The sequence below is a fragment of the Camarhynchus parvulus genome, chromosome 1 (assembly GCF_901933205.1).
Source record: "Camarhynchus parvulus chromosome 1, STF_HiC, whole genome shotgun sequence".
Lineage (NCBI taxonomy): Eukaryota > Metazoa > Chordata > Aves > Passeriformes > Thraupidae > Camarhynchus > Camarhynchus parvulus.
This window is the reverse complement of record NC_044571.1, coordinates 90690307-90705406: the sequence shown is the minus strand read 5'-3', so window position 1 is coordinate 90705406 and position 15100 is coordinate 90690307. Positions and strand designations below refer to the sequence as shown.

Here is a 15100-nt window from a genome sequence, read left to right as displayed (position 1 = left end):
TGACACTGACTTTTAATTCCAACGCAGATGGCTGGCAGCTCGCTCGATAAAGACAAAGCACATCCGTGGAGCAGACTCTGGTAGTGCATTCAGCTCGGTGCTGCTTTACTCTTGGATTAGCATTTTAAATCATCCCAAAGCATTGGTGACCGACAGCTAAGTGGATTTGACCCCGCTTTTCAGATGGGCCTCAAAAAGTGTTTTCCCACAGAGTGACAGAATGATATTCCCTGGAAGGTTGTGCAAGGACTGGCTCTTCGTACTAAGGTGTTACATCTTTTAGAAGGATGGTTGGAATATAAACACGATATGAAACTGCAACAGTCCCACTGGCAATGCTTACAATGGGAGGGCGAGCTGGATAAACTGGACAGCTGCAGCCTCCGTGCAGCAGGGTGAATGCAATCCTCAAGTAAGGAGACAGACAGGCAGCAGCTACCAGACGCTCTCCAGGGCTTTCATTGACATTGGGGAGAGCCCTGTAGGGAATCTCTGGCTGCTTTTGGTACTACAGCTTAAGGAGGGTGTTCAAAACAACTGTAGAGGAGATAAAATTGGAAACATCACAAAGATGTGAAGGAGCTGAAGATCCCCCTCCAGTCAGCTTAAGCAAGAAGTTATGAGGTGCTTGAATTCTGTTCATTTGGCTCTGACAGTCAGAAGAGAGACCTGAGACTGCAGCTGAGAGTTCCTATGCAAAGACAAGGCATAAAGAGAGCCCACAACTTGCATTCCAGGTGAGGGAAGGTCAGAAGAGGCAGGAGGTCCCAGTGCATGCCCAGCCAGAGAAGTGCCCAAGGATGACTGACCACCACCCCAAACCACCAGAGATTGTGATGAGCTCCCACCAGAGGCAAGCTTTAAATAGATAAACTCACCCAGAGAGGCGCTGTAATTTCGGCAGCAATGCATTTGCAGGTGCAAGTGGCCACCGCCAGACTGGCTGAGGAGAGCAGTCCCAGTCTCGGCACAAATTGGATGCATCCAGAATCCTGGTGACCTTGTGGGACAGAGTAAGTGAAGGGACAGCAACCTCTACTCACTGTGTTGTTTCTGGGGCAGCCAGGCTGCGGGTGGCTGCCTGGCCCTGTCACCCCAGTGCCCCAGAGCCTGCCCAAGCCAAACCCAGATCCCACTCAGGGAGCCAGGGAGTGCCGGCACCCGCTCCGAGGGGCACAGCTCCAGCACCCAGGGGGACCAGAACAGCTCCCAGACACACATTTGGCATTTAGGAGAGGACCAAGGGGATCCTGACTCAGCACTCACAGTGTGGACCAGCAGGAGCCCCTTCCCACCCTGCTCCCACTTGTCCTGGAGGGTGTCTGGAGTAGAGGCTCCGGCCCGGAGCCCAGCAGAGGTTTCATGGGAACACCCGCAGCTCGTGGCACACAAACAAAGTAAGAGGAGTCTCTTTGCAATATAAATTTGTTTTTATTGAAGCAGCAGTCACATGACCTCGCATCTAGCCTTTAGGATAGCGACAGAATGGATTCGGCCAGGTCAGCCAGCCCAAAAAAGGATTTTTATTTTTTTTTTCTTTTTTCTTTTTGCGCTAATAGACATGTCATGTTTAATACATACATTATCCAGTACCGGAAACCCAACTCAGAGATAGCTATGTGCTGATTTGCTGGAGGAACGGTCCACTGGACGTGGTCTTGACAAACTTTACAGATCACCACCAAATAACATTACTAATGGGATCCAATGATTTAAAAAAAAAACAACCCAAACAACCATGAGTGCAGGATTCAAAGCCAGCAGTTTACACAGGTTCTTAAGTTTGTATCTATAGGTGGACGGTAAAGGAAGATTGGTTGGTTTCAATTTGAAATATTTATGTCCCAGGGTTCCTCTCTCCATCAAATCAAACGGTATCATAGACAAGCTGGCATCTCTTTAAAAATAGCATGGAATAACACAGCTCATTTAAGAAAACATGCTCATTTCTTGAGGTTTTTCTTTATTATTACAAAGATTCATGTCCACCTATTCTCGCAGAGTGGAAAGAGGCATGAGGGTGAGGAACAAGGGTCAGAGAAGGGAGAGAGGAGGAGGGAAGAACAGGGCAATTTTTTGAAATAAAGACCACACACTTGGTATTTTTTAAATTTCATTTCCAGGCTAACCTACTTTTTATTTAATGCAAATTACAGTACCAGTTAACTATTTCCGAACCGAGTCACACAGAACAAAACGTATTTACAAGGGGAATGGGGCAGGGGAAATAATAAAACATTAAGCATACTTTCCACAAAAAAAGTTTATATTTAAAATGAAAAAAAAATCAGTCACAGAGGCATTCAAGTAGTAATAATGTTATACAGGTTTTGCTTTTCCTTTAAATCAAGACAGATTTGCACAAGTGTATGCAATAGTTTGTATACAACCCACAGTCCTTAATATATATATATTTAGATTTCTGTTTTTAAGATGGAAGTGGTCACGCTAATTGGTGTGTACAGGCCCAAGTGATCCATCAGCAACACATTAATGAACGCAAATTTTACAGGCAAGCAAATTATATATATATAAATATATTTTATATATATATATTAAAAATAAATTGAGAAAGACCAACACAAGGAAGCTACTTTTCTCAAGCTAACCCCTTAGGTACTGTTTTCCTTTCCTGTCGTTTTGCCATTATTGCAGTGTTGCAAAACGAAGCCAACTACGACCAGAACCGGCCGAGAGCCCCGTGGAAATCAGCTGCCACCCCAGGGGTACCCGCTGGCAGTCTCCAGAAGGCAGAGCCCGGACCGAATACCCTACTGTGCTTTTCCTCATCGGCTTTTCCTTTTGCTCCGCGGTGGCTGAGGTTCCTAGTACAGGAATACGAGTCTGACAGGCTGCTTGACTTCTGCTTTTCCAAGTACTGAAAACTGGGGAGAAATTTTAGGTTGCAAGTCGCAGGCACCTGCCATTATTTTTAGGTAAAGCTTGGCTTCGAAATAAGGGGACAGAGTGTTCAGGGGTCTTCTACCAGTCAATTTTCTTTTGCAGGTAACTTTTTTTCCTTTTTCCCTAGCAAGGTAGATAAGTTTAATAGTAAAGAACACCAGTGTCTTGACGGAGTGTCCATCAGGGGAGACAGACGGTGATCCAGCCCAGCTCAGGGACCCACTACGGCAGGACTGATGTAAAGGACACATCAAGACCACACTGGGTTAAAAAAGAAGCCCAAAAGAGTGTAAAAGAAGAGAGGGACAGCTCTGAGCAGACTGTCGCCAACAGCTTGGCATCACTGACCTTCGTGTCACCAGAAAGAAAGTGCAGCCTCTGCTTCACTGGAATGAACACGAGATGCTTCGAAATAAAACAGCAACCTTTGGTTTGGTAAAGAGTTACGTGTTTTCCCATTCAAGACAATCTTATGTGGAATACTAACAAGGTAGTAAAACACAAGCAAACTAGTTTTAGAAACAAGGCCTTCGTGCTGGGCACAAGAAATCAAGAGTCATGTTAAACTTATCTCAAGAAAACAAAAGTGACTTGGGGGAAGGATGTGGGGGAAAAATAGGGAGAAGAAAGGGAACAGAAAGTCCTCCCGGCAGAAAAAACCACCGCAGCAGTCTCCTACAGCGATGCCCAAATGCCAAATGGCTCCGAGCGCAGCAACCCTGCAGGATGTGGGGATTTCCCTCCCTGGGGGCCCTTTCCGCTCGCCGCTGCCCCCGGCACAGCCACAGGGAGGGTGGGAAGGCCGAGCCTCCTGGAAGCTGCTGCTGCTGCCCAGATGCTCCTGGGTGCAGGGTTGAGGGGAGAGACAAGCAAAATCTAAATGGGTGGCTAGGGCGAGGGTCTGAACGAAACCAGCTGCTGCTAGTGGGAGGAGGAGGGCAGGGTGGGCACCTTGGAGACTCCCAGAACAAAGCCACTGCTCCAATAAAGTGAATGACAATGGAGACTGTTTCTTGTCGTTCCGCTACCGATCAGGGTATCACCGAAACCTTACAGCACTCAAAGAGTTAGAAAGCGGGGTGGGGAGGGGGGAGCAAAGATGTGGGTTTCGGGTGGGAGACATTGTTAATAAAGAAGGAGGAGAAAAAAATAAAAGGGAAATAAAATTCAAAAAATCATGGAAGCGAAGGCACTCCAAACTATATAGATACACTATACATCGCTAGAGTTATTGTTACAATAATACAGGCCGGTACCTACTGTACAGAGTTAAAACTATATGGCTTTAAAAAGCTCGTCTACATTTTGTCTGATTATTAAACAGAATCACTGCCCTGAACGGTAACTTTTTGCTCATTAATAACAGTTCCTGGGTCCACATATTTACATACAAAACAATAAAACTCAAAATTCGAAAACAACCAAAATAATAATGTACAAGCTTGAATTTGGTGAGGAGCTTTGTTTTTTGTTGTTATTTTTCTGTGTTTTTTTTCTTTTTTTTTTCTTATTTACAAAAAAAGGTTGTTCAAAGACCTGGATCTAACTTGTATAAAAGAGTGTGTGATCCTGCTATGATCCTTGAAAACAGAAATAAAACCAGAAGGGCACCCCTGACCCTCCCCCCAGCCTAACACACACACGAGACACACACAGACGCCGGCACAGCCACAAAACCAGAGAGAAACACTCTGACTCCCCTCCACCAGTCTTTAACAAAAAAATGAAAAAGAAAAGCCACATGTCCTGGCACAAGCAGCATTTTTCTTCGATATATTTTTATTACTTTTTTTTTTTTAAAGACACTGTAATTTACTGCCTCCAAATAACAGCGCCTGTGGCCAATGCTTCAGCAGTCTTGTCTATACAGCAGATCCATACCCTGCCACTGTCCTACTTTTTGAGTCTCCTGCATGAATTTGGATCACTGGGTCAACCAAGCCCCTTCACTTACCTTTCAGGACACTGACTAGCCGAGCGCACGCGTTAAGACGCTCTTCAGCCCTTTCTATTAAGTTGCAGGTAGGGATTTGGAAAGCCTTGTTTCTCAACGTGGGTGTGCTTTCCTTTGCAGCCAGCCAGAATGCAAAAAAGCTTTAAAACCTTTTTTTTGCGTGTGTGCCCAACAGCAAATCGCCGAGGGGTATAACTTGAGGGTTTATCGGTTTCACCATAGGTGGTCACTCACCTCTTCAATCAGCTCCTGCGTCCCCAAACCCACCGCGTGCCAGGCAGGAGGGAGAGGGCAGAGCTTTTATCAGTTCCGGGGCTGCTAAGAGACAGTTTCCAAAAAATCCCACGTCAACAGCATAAAAGGTACAAGAAGAAACACACCGAGCTCGTGACCAAGCCCCTGCCGCCCCTGCGGCGGCCGAGCTTCCAAAGCCGCTACTGCCGGTTCCCCCCGGGCCACACGAGGTTCCGCGTGTTCCCGAAAAGCAACTGCTTGCCTTAGAGATCCGCAGCTCGAGGGACGGCTCGGTAAGCACCAAAGGTGACTACAGTTTCTCTGAAGAAGGATAAGGCTGGAGCGGACACCCACTGCAAGCCTACCACAAGATCAGGTCTCCCAAAGTCTCGATTCCGTGCCGGGGCTGCATCCGGCCGCTCACCTGACCCTTTCGCAAGGAATATTGCTTTGACTTCAGGAAGAGAGACGTGGATGCTCGCACCGCACGCCGTCGCAGGGAGGGAACCTGGACCCTGAACTGATGGACTAGAACAAGCATTCACCTCACGCTTCAGTCAGACTGATTCGAGATCGTCGACAAAATAAAAAAAGCAGTATTGTATCTATGTATACATGTATATATTTATATAATATATATACACACACACTCATATAGAGCCAGCTTTCCTACAAGTCAGCAGGTACAAATTACCATCAAGAGCATTCGGATGTGTATTTTAATATTCTACCAATGTAAAAACATAATGGCGACGTGGCAACACGCATCAATAAATAGAGATCAAAAAAAAAAAAAAAAAGAAAAAGCAAGAGGTTAAAAAAGATGAAAATTAAATACAGATTCTACCTGTGGATTTAAAATCAGAACTATTGGAGAATGTGGCATCCTGCAAGTTAAAACTGCAGTTAAAAAAAAAAGTATTACAAAATAAACCAGTAGCCTGTTACAGTTCACATTATAAACCCTGGTGTCCTTTTCCTGTATGCACCTTAGGAAAGGGAAGCCTGTTCAAATCAAGAGCCAAGGAGGAGCGGGGAGAGAAAAAACCCAACCAAACACACTTTCACAGTGGCCACTTCCCAAAAAGTCCCTTAACATCCATCCACCAGCTGGGCCCCTGCCCCTGCCGAGGATTTTGTTCGTCCGCTCTTCTCTGCTGAAGCTGGGAGCCGGCCCGAGACACGGAAAGCAGGAGCTCCGGCTGGGCAGAGGGGATGCCTCGGCAGAGCCAACCGCTGCCCTTGGTGCATGTGTGTGTATTATATTATATATCACCCACTCGGGCACGACTTCCCCACATGAAGCTGCAGATTTCCTCATCACTAGCACTGATTTTTAAAATGAAAGGCTTCCGCTAGCAGTTCAAGCCTTAGACACATGGCAAACCCTCCCCCCCCACCCCATGGAAACCTATTTTCCTATCACGTCGCCCGCTCCCCGTGCTGAGCCAGGGCAGTTCTTCAGATAACCTGGGATATGGATTTGCTGACAAGAAACGCTGAGCTCTGTTGAATGACCCCTGCTAAGCTCCCGACCAAATTCAAGCTGTGCACTACATCAAAGTCCGAAACTCCACTTAAAAAGAAAATAAAAAAAGAGGGTAAAAAAAAAAAAGAACTTCAGCAGAGAATGAGGTTTGGGATTTGTTTGTTTGTTTTTTTTCCTTCTTTCTGTTGTGGAAGGGGGATATGAGGCAAGAGTCCTGGTTCTGAAGTACACAACAGCAAACTTCCAACATGAAGAGATTGTCGAGGGGAGACATTGGTGTGTTGTATTGCTCCGCTTTCCCTCCTCCCCCCACCTAGTCCCCTGCCCCGGACACCCTGCAGAGTGAGAATACAATGAAACTGGTTTGTATTTATAGATATTTTACAAGGTTAAATAAGAACAACAATAATAATAATAAAAAATTGAACACTAAAATGAACAGGTTGGTTGGTTTGTTGTTTTGTTGGATTTTTTTTTCCTCTTTTTAATTTTCTTTCCAAATGTGACCAGTGTTGCTGAGCAAGACTCAAATTACTGGTGATTTTTCCTGTGCAGCTGGCTGCTTGGTACTGGTTCAGGTGGAGTTGGAGGCTGATGCTGTAGCTACACTATTGGTCTGAACTCGTTCTCCTGCGTTAACATCTGCAAACAACAGACGAGAAGGGGAGAGAGAGAAAAAACAACCAGCATTACCTCCAAAACAGAGACACATTGGAAACAACAGCTATGACATTCTGCACAAGGGGAAACCCACAGCTCCCACCAAGGTGGTGTTTGGTTAGGATGACTGTCCTGACTTCCGAACATGCAGATGGAACAATGCAATCTGGGGAAAGATGGAAGATGGTCTTTAAGCATGGCAAAAGCAACCTGGAGTGCTGAGGGCTGGGCTCCAGCCGGTTCTGCAGTTTGTAACACCGGCTGTGCAGTGCAAAGTCACCCAAGTTACATCCCATAACTACAGGGCAAGGCACACTGGGGCATTGCCAAAGCCAACACCAGCATCTGTGGTCACTATGAGGTTTCACACTGGTGAATGTCACAGTTTCACATTGTTAGTTAGTCCTTCTTATAATAAGTCTGCCTGTTAGTTGTGTGAATGAGCGCAGATGAGGAATGTGACAAGTCTGCTCCCCTGGCAGAAACAGCTGGTGAGCCAATGTGCAATTCATGCACTTGTTGCCTGAGAAAGTCTTTCAAGTCTGCTGCTGTTGCTCAACCCAAGTTGGATCTGCCACCCTCTGAACTGCTGAAGCAGATTAACACCAAGGCCTGAAGCCAGTAATGAGGTTTATGCAAGCACATGATATGTTAGAGGATTGGATCTCTGCAGTAAATGCCTCCAACACCTTCTCAGGGAGGGACAGTGCTTCATGGAGAGATAGGTCACAGGATCAAGGGCATGTGTCAAAGTGCATTTCAAGAAAATGCAGGGTTTGCAAAGAAATACCAAAAGGAAATTAATTGTGACTGTGTTTTCATAGGCTGCATGCATCAGGTACTTCCTCTAAAAAATATATTCTTAGTATTAGAAGAGTAGGTAGGGGAAAAAATGCACCAATGGAACAATTCCATATAGTATCTAATTAGTCAAGTCAGAAAGACTATAAGATACTTACAGATAAGTGAGTAAACACCTAAATGTGTAAAATACAGGATGGGAAAGAGGTAGTAAATGAGGCTTTCTCCAAGAGACTGTCATGCATTTCACCCAGCACTTAATTTACTAAGATTAAGTGCAGAGCTATTGATACTGCAACAGGAAAGAACATCAGAAAGACTTATTATCTTGGTACAGAAGAGGGCAGACTGGGCAAAGCGTGTATTTGAAAAGACACATGGAAAGGGTTTCTAAAAAGCAAGAACAGATTGGGTGACCTCAGCCTGAAGGGCTGTGTGTCTAGCAGGAATACCAGACATGATAAAACACACCGGGGGGTGCTGGGTGTGCAGTAACATTTCTCCATCACAGATGAACTGGGCAATGCTCTGCAGTCACCTGTGAGCAAAACCCCCTCCTCTTCAGCCACACTTACCTGACCACAGCCACGAACAAAGGCAATGAACTGAAGCATGGACCACTTTGGGTTGGAAGGGACCTTAAAGAACATCCAGTTCCAACTCCCCGGCCAAGGCCAAGGACACCTCCCACTAGAGTAGGTTTCCCAAAGTCCCATCCATACCGGCCTTGAACAGTTCCGGGGGCAGCCATACCTTTTCTGGGCAACCTGTGTCAGTGCCTCACCAGTCTCACAGTAAAAAATTTCTTCCTAATCTAAACCTACCCTGTTTCAGTGTGAACCCATTTCCTCTTGTTCTAACACTTCATGCCCTTGTAAAAAGACCTTTTCTGGCTCTCCTGTAGGTCCCCTTTAGGTCCTGGAAGTTTGCTATATGGTTTTCCCCGAGCCTTCTCTTCTTTGGGCTGAACAGTCACAACTCTCTCAAGAGAGGTGCTCCAGGCCCTGACAATCTAATCACCTTCCTCTGGACTTGCTCCAGGAGGTTCACAGCCTTATGCTGGTGGCCACAGAGCTGGGAACAGCCCTTCAGGTGGGTGTCACAGACTAGAGTTGAGGGGCAGAATCACCTCTCCTGACCTGCTGCCCAAACTGCTTCTGACGCAGCCCAGGATACATTTGGCTTTCTGGGCTAGAAGCACATGTTGTCAACTCGTGTCCAACCTCTCATCAACAAATACTCCCAAATTCTCCTCCTCACAGCTGCTCTCAATCCATTCCTTGCCTGGCCTGTGTTTGTGCCTGGGGTGCCCTGACCCAGGGGCAGGTCTTGGCCCTGTTGAACTCGGGGAGTTTCACACAGGCCCCCCCCTCAAGCCTTCTAAGGTCTCTCTGGATGGCATCCGTTCCCTCCAGTCTGCCAACGTGCTGGCTAGAAATGGGCAGCACTTGCTGAGTCACAAATTAAGTAACATTGACAACAGCGACAAAAATAGGAACTCAAACAATCAGCAGCATCCAGAAACACAACCGACAAGTGGGAAGAGAGAGTGATGCCTATTTGAAAAGGAAATGCTACAAGGAATGTGTGGGAAGAAAGACAAATCGTCCTGTGGGCAGAGGATGCCAGATGACTGCCCTGGGAGTTTCTGATTCTCTTTCACCTCACCCCAAATTAATTGCATCCCCTCCTTCACAAAGGAATGACCACCATGACAAAAAAAAAAGCTCATGAAATTAAAGCACCAAGGCAGCATGACTACAGTACCAGTGTTACATGGGAAGCTGGTCTTGCAGGAGAGAGACACTCTCCTACGTGGAGAATTTCCCTGAAGGAGCAATTCCCAAATCCCACATGCATGCAGATCAAAAATGACCACAGAAAACAAAAGTGACCCAGCTAGCCAGATAATAGTTTCTACACTTTAAACTCTCACTATGCCTGTTCTAGATTAATTTTCAAGTATGGATAAACTGCAGGTAATGCAACATCTGTTGGCAGCGCCTGATGCGAGCAGTCCAACTGGAGTCTGGACTGTTGGCAGAGGATTTCTCTGTGTGTCTACAAAAAGCGCTCGTATTTCATTTGCTGAAATGAAACATGTCTTTTGATCTCAATTTCCTGAAGACAGTAGAGGCTGAAATTGTTATCGTTACATTGCTACTACACAGAGATAAAAAAAAGAGGAGAGGATGGAGCTACTTCATATAACATATGCTCCTTTTCTGTCATCACTGTAACAGGGGAGTTCCTGAGAAATATATATGCCACATGGTAAAATAAATCAGGTGATGCACCAAGAACATTTTCTTGGTGCTTCTCGCAACAATATATACATATATACCAAAGTCCCCCCAGGCTGAGACAGAGTGCAAAGCAAGCTCAAGGCTGCTCTGGCGGCGAGAAAATGCAGTATTTTAACATTTCAGCTAATTTGTTGACTCTGCTTCAACAGGACATTTGAGGAACAAAGGGGCACTTACTCCAGCATCACTTTGCTGAAGCACCAGAAAAAGGAGCACAAATGGAGTATGAGGTTCTCTGGACATTCATTTCTCATCATGAAAAATATGTATTTGGGCCTAAGAGAAGGAAATCTAGGCCCTCAGCAATGCTGACAGAGGACAGCAAAGCCCTGCTGGGGAGCAGCTTTGTGGCACAGGACAGATGAGTGCCCAGCTCAAGGTCAGGGCAGCCTCTCTGTCCTGGACCACTGCCTGACACCTCTGTCTGTGCAGGCAAAGAAGTGTCATTAAGTGCTAGCTGCTTCCAAAAGTTCTTTCAAAGAGAGGGCAAAAGCTTCTCTCATCATAGAGAACTTCCAATTCAGCTTTTCCCTCTAAGGAGTGCCTCAGCTTTCTTGGAGGGTACGTGACACTCCTTAAAAACCTCCTGAAAGGGAGAGACAGGGCTACAGTTCAGAGAGTGACAGAGACGCCAGCTCAGACTGAGAAAGCCCATTAGCACTGCTGACAGCATTAGCTGGGTGCACTTGTGATGCTGACAGGCTGTGCTGCTCATCTGCAAAGATACAGGAACAAAGCCACTTCCAGCCTGGGAATCCTCACAGGACAGCTGAGGAGACAACTGGAAGGAGGAGGATAGTCTGGTTTTCATATTGTGCCTGCCTGTGGATGTAGAAGTCCAGACTCTGAGCAAACCTGGTAAAATGTGCAAGTTTTACTTCTCTTGTCATAGATTCATCCCTGTTCTGAGCTTGTAGAACTCAGAGAATTGCTCGCCCGTCTTCTCCTGGTTAAGGAATTCGGGTTTTTCAAAATTCCTTCAATGTGAATACCACAAATGCACTAAATCTTATTTCATGGAACACGGTGGTGTTTTTCAACTATGAGACACTGGCAGGTAACACCAGCTCTAATCTGTTTTGTTGCTGAAAGTTCAGTCACACCACTGCATTTGGGATTACATGGGATCAACACAGCAGGATGCCTAAGACGATGACCCCAGAATCCCTGCTGGCACAACTTCCCTGCAGATGGCAATTATGCTCTTCCCATCTTAATGCTGACTAAAGAGGGGTAGCTACTACTTCTGGCTGATCCAGAAGAAAAAGAGAGTCACACAAGCAGATATGCATTGCATTCAGCTTGGTCTGCAGGCTCCCCTCTCAGATGCTGTGGCTGCACAGTTATGAGAGCATCCTCTTCCTCCTCCAGCCATCCCTGGGAATACAACTGCACTGGCATTTTTCATCAATGGCCAGCATAATTCACAGAAAGCCAGCACATCATTTCAAGCAGGAGCCAATAAACCTCATCTTTTTTTTCCCCTGCAGTTTGCTTTAGACATGCCACTATGTCAGAATACTTCCCATAAATGTTTAGGAGAATTTACTAATGCCAAAGCAGCAAGGCTACACACTCCCACTGCAAAGCCAGGTTCCACTAGACCAAGCACAGCTTTGCCTCAAGAGAAGAGGAAACAACAAATGTGGCTTTTTAACACTGCTTGCCAGAGAGAGGCACAAGTTATGCACTAGTAATGTGAATTACAGTTATATATTTGCTCTTCCCTTTATTGCTTTGAAAGCTATATTTTGCTGCATCATTGTCACTCAGAAAAGCAGTTTCTGAACCTCTACTGCTTACTCACACAAATATTTTGCAGAGAAGTCCCCTGCCTATCAGGATGCCCTGGGTTAGGTGGGAGACTTGTTACCACACTGCTTTAGCAGTTACTGAGGAACTCAACATTTACTGATCTGGGAGGTGCAGGGGTATAGAGAAAGAAGGGACTCCTTGTATGAAAATCTCTTGGTAAGTGCAGCATCAGCATGCAAAGCAAAACAGATTAAAAGAACCTCAACAGGACCTAATCCTAAACATTATAACTCTGATGACATTCCCATCACCTGATGTGAGAAACCTACATCAGTAAGAAACCAACTGTAGAAAGCCAGAGCTGTGCAACACGAAACTTAATTTCTCAATTTCTTTCCAATCAGCAAGGATATTATTTTTGGTTTCGAACAACAAATAGGAGGATATATCCCAGCTCAGTGCAGTGCTTGCAAACAGAAGCTTTAAAAATGTTGGCATCAATCATATGAGATGGGTTGGAGTTTTTTGGCTTTTTTTTTTAATACTTCACATTTAGGTCTTGGACTAATCCACTTTCTCCCTATACAAGCCCTTGAAAAGTGCTGAGTGAAAATAGATTTCTTAACCCCATTAAATCCTCAAGACTTGTGTCTTGATGGAGAGAACTTCTTAAAAGGCATGGAAGGGATATTAGGTGAAACAATATTTTTCAGAAAGGCTTAAAATAATTTTCCACATTTGTACTTAATACTTTTTAATCACTTTTATTACTTAATCTGTTTTCTCACTTGTTGTTGAGCAACAGATGCACATAAGAGGCAAACAGAGAACATGACTATTTGCAAAATACTGCCAAGTGTATGAAACAAACATAGTAAATTTGAAAATAGCAGTTTTGCTTTCTCCTAAATTCAGAGTCATAAATGGTACAAGTTGTGCCTTTAATCTACTGCTACTGCAATTTCAGAGAGAAATCTCATCTTTCAAACCTGGCTGCATCTGTCCCAGAGTATGAAAATTCCCTCTGTACAGCATTGGCTGGACCAAGTGCATCTACTATCAGGTAACTGTCAGCACATCAACCAGCAAATGCTTTCCTGCACATTTCAAGAGCAGCTTTTGAAGCAGGCCTTCTCCTCATCAGCTATCCTACGCTAAGGAAGTGTCCTACACTGCAAAAGGGCTGACAGCCCTTGTGGGCTGGGGCTGATGTGCAGGCAGGACATGTGGAAGCACACCTGTTTTGCAGCCTGCCTTTGGTTGCCCAAGCCCCAGGAAAGCCTCTGGTGTGCTGAATCAGGGCTGACTCAGAGGAAGAATGCCATGTACTGAATCACCTCTGCCACATCCTGCAGCACCTGGGAGTTTCTTTGGGTGTCTCCCAACTGGTATTACCGGGCGTTAAAACTTTCACTGGAAACGGAATACAATATGGAGTGGCTGAAGGCCAACAGTGAGCTTTTAAAAGGTTTCTGACAGAAACTGGAGAGAGCAGGAGGCAAACAAAAAATTCACTCTGTGTTGGCCAAAACCCAAAAATATCTGCCTTGTGCCTGAAAATGACACAAGCAAACTCAGTAGGAAGCAACTGCAACTACAAAGATGAGGCAGTGAGCATGCTGACTGAACTCCCTAACTAGACTTTTAGATGCCAATGCCCTTAGGGAAAAATCCTCTTCATCCACACTACACAGAGGCCACATGCTCTGAGCTAGCTGCTGCTTTTCTTTCTAGGTATCACAACTCATTCACCAACTCAGTGTTAATTTCAGGATGGCTCAGAGCACAGAAATTAGGTGCAAACCAATAGTGAGAAGGACCAACAAATTCAGCAATCACATGCAAGTTTGAGTGGCTTGGGTTGAGATTTGGGCTGGTGACCACAGCTAGCACACAAATGACCACCTACCAAGACCAAGGTTCAGGTGATACTAAAACAATCCCTTCTTCCCAGTTCACTTTGTGGGCTGAGGTGGCTTGTGGGCCTCGGCAGAGGGAAAGTGCCTGGGCAGTGGGAGGGAGGATGAGGAGGGAGGGAGGCAGGCAGTTGCATTTCTCACCTGAGGCCGCTGTAGCATTTGTAGGGGTTGAAGCAGCTGCTTGGTTCCGGGCATGAGCAGGGATGAGGACCGAAGCCAGAGATGGGTTACTTGACAGTTCTGGAGGGGAGGTGGAACAAACAGTTAGCTCATCATCCACAAAGTGCTCTACATGCAGGATCAGCTCCTAGGGTTTCCCCCTGTAACGGTACCTCAGGTCAAACACATGCCCTTACAGCCCAAGGTCACGTTACATTTTCTTCTTTGCCAACCAGCGAGAGGAAACCACAGCGATACTTAGCGAGGCAGTCTCCAGAGCAAGACTGGCAAAACTACAGATAGTGGTGCAAAGGAGTAATTTCCTAGAGAAAGACAGTGGCTTGGGAGTGAGAAAAGAACCAGCCAAGCCTGTACCTTGTCAATGGCCTGATAATGCTGTTTCCTTCTGAGCACTGGAGAAGGATCCCCTTCTTCACAAGCCCACCTGCAATCAGTCCCAGGGAGAAGGCTGATAACAGTGGTGCTGCTTTGGGCACTGGTTCAGCAAGCAAGCAGCTGCAACAGTTGCTCCAAGAGCTTCAGGGATTAGTCCTTTGGCTCACTCAAGCATCATTTTTTCTCAAGGACCCAGGAACCCAAGACCCATCTCTCACAGCAGTCTCCTTGAGCAAGGCCAAGAAGAGGCAACGTATCCTTTAAAAGGACAGGGAAAGGCAAAGGGAATTGGTCAGCTGGGCAATTTAAATGGACAACAAAATGATGCAATCATTCTGTCTGAAGACATTAACCAGGGAAAAAATAGTCATGTCTTTTAGGCTCCAAATCTAATATAGCTTCAGTGTGTATCAGAATGAGAAATAGGCATCTTACAGCCACGACTGTGGGAGGATTAAGGGCAACACATTGCCAACAAATGACAATCTTCTGGCACCATTTCAAGAGAATCTACTGCCTCACA

At 45.7% G+C, this 15100-nt stretch overlaps 1 protein-coding gene across 2 annotated transcripts in view; it reads right to left on the bottom strand.

Annotated features, from left to right (window-relative positions):
- Positions 1-1407: 1407 nt before the first annotated feature.
- Positions 1408-15100, bottom strand: part of GSK3B (glycogen synthase kinase 3 beta) — a 150180-nt gene continuing 136487 nt past the window's right edge. For both annotated transcript variants that reach the window (XM_030971629.1, XM_030971638.1), the window contains 2 exons: positions 14164-14262; positions 1408-7223 (listed from right to left, as the gene is read on the bottom strand). In XM_030971629.1, coding sequence (XP_030827489.1) covers positions 7156-7223; positions 14164-14262 — 167 coding nt within the window. In that variant the 3' untranslated portion in view covers positions 1408-7155. The remainder of the gene's footprint in view (positions 7224-14163; positions 14263-15100) is intronic.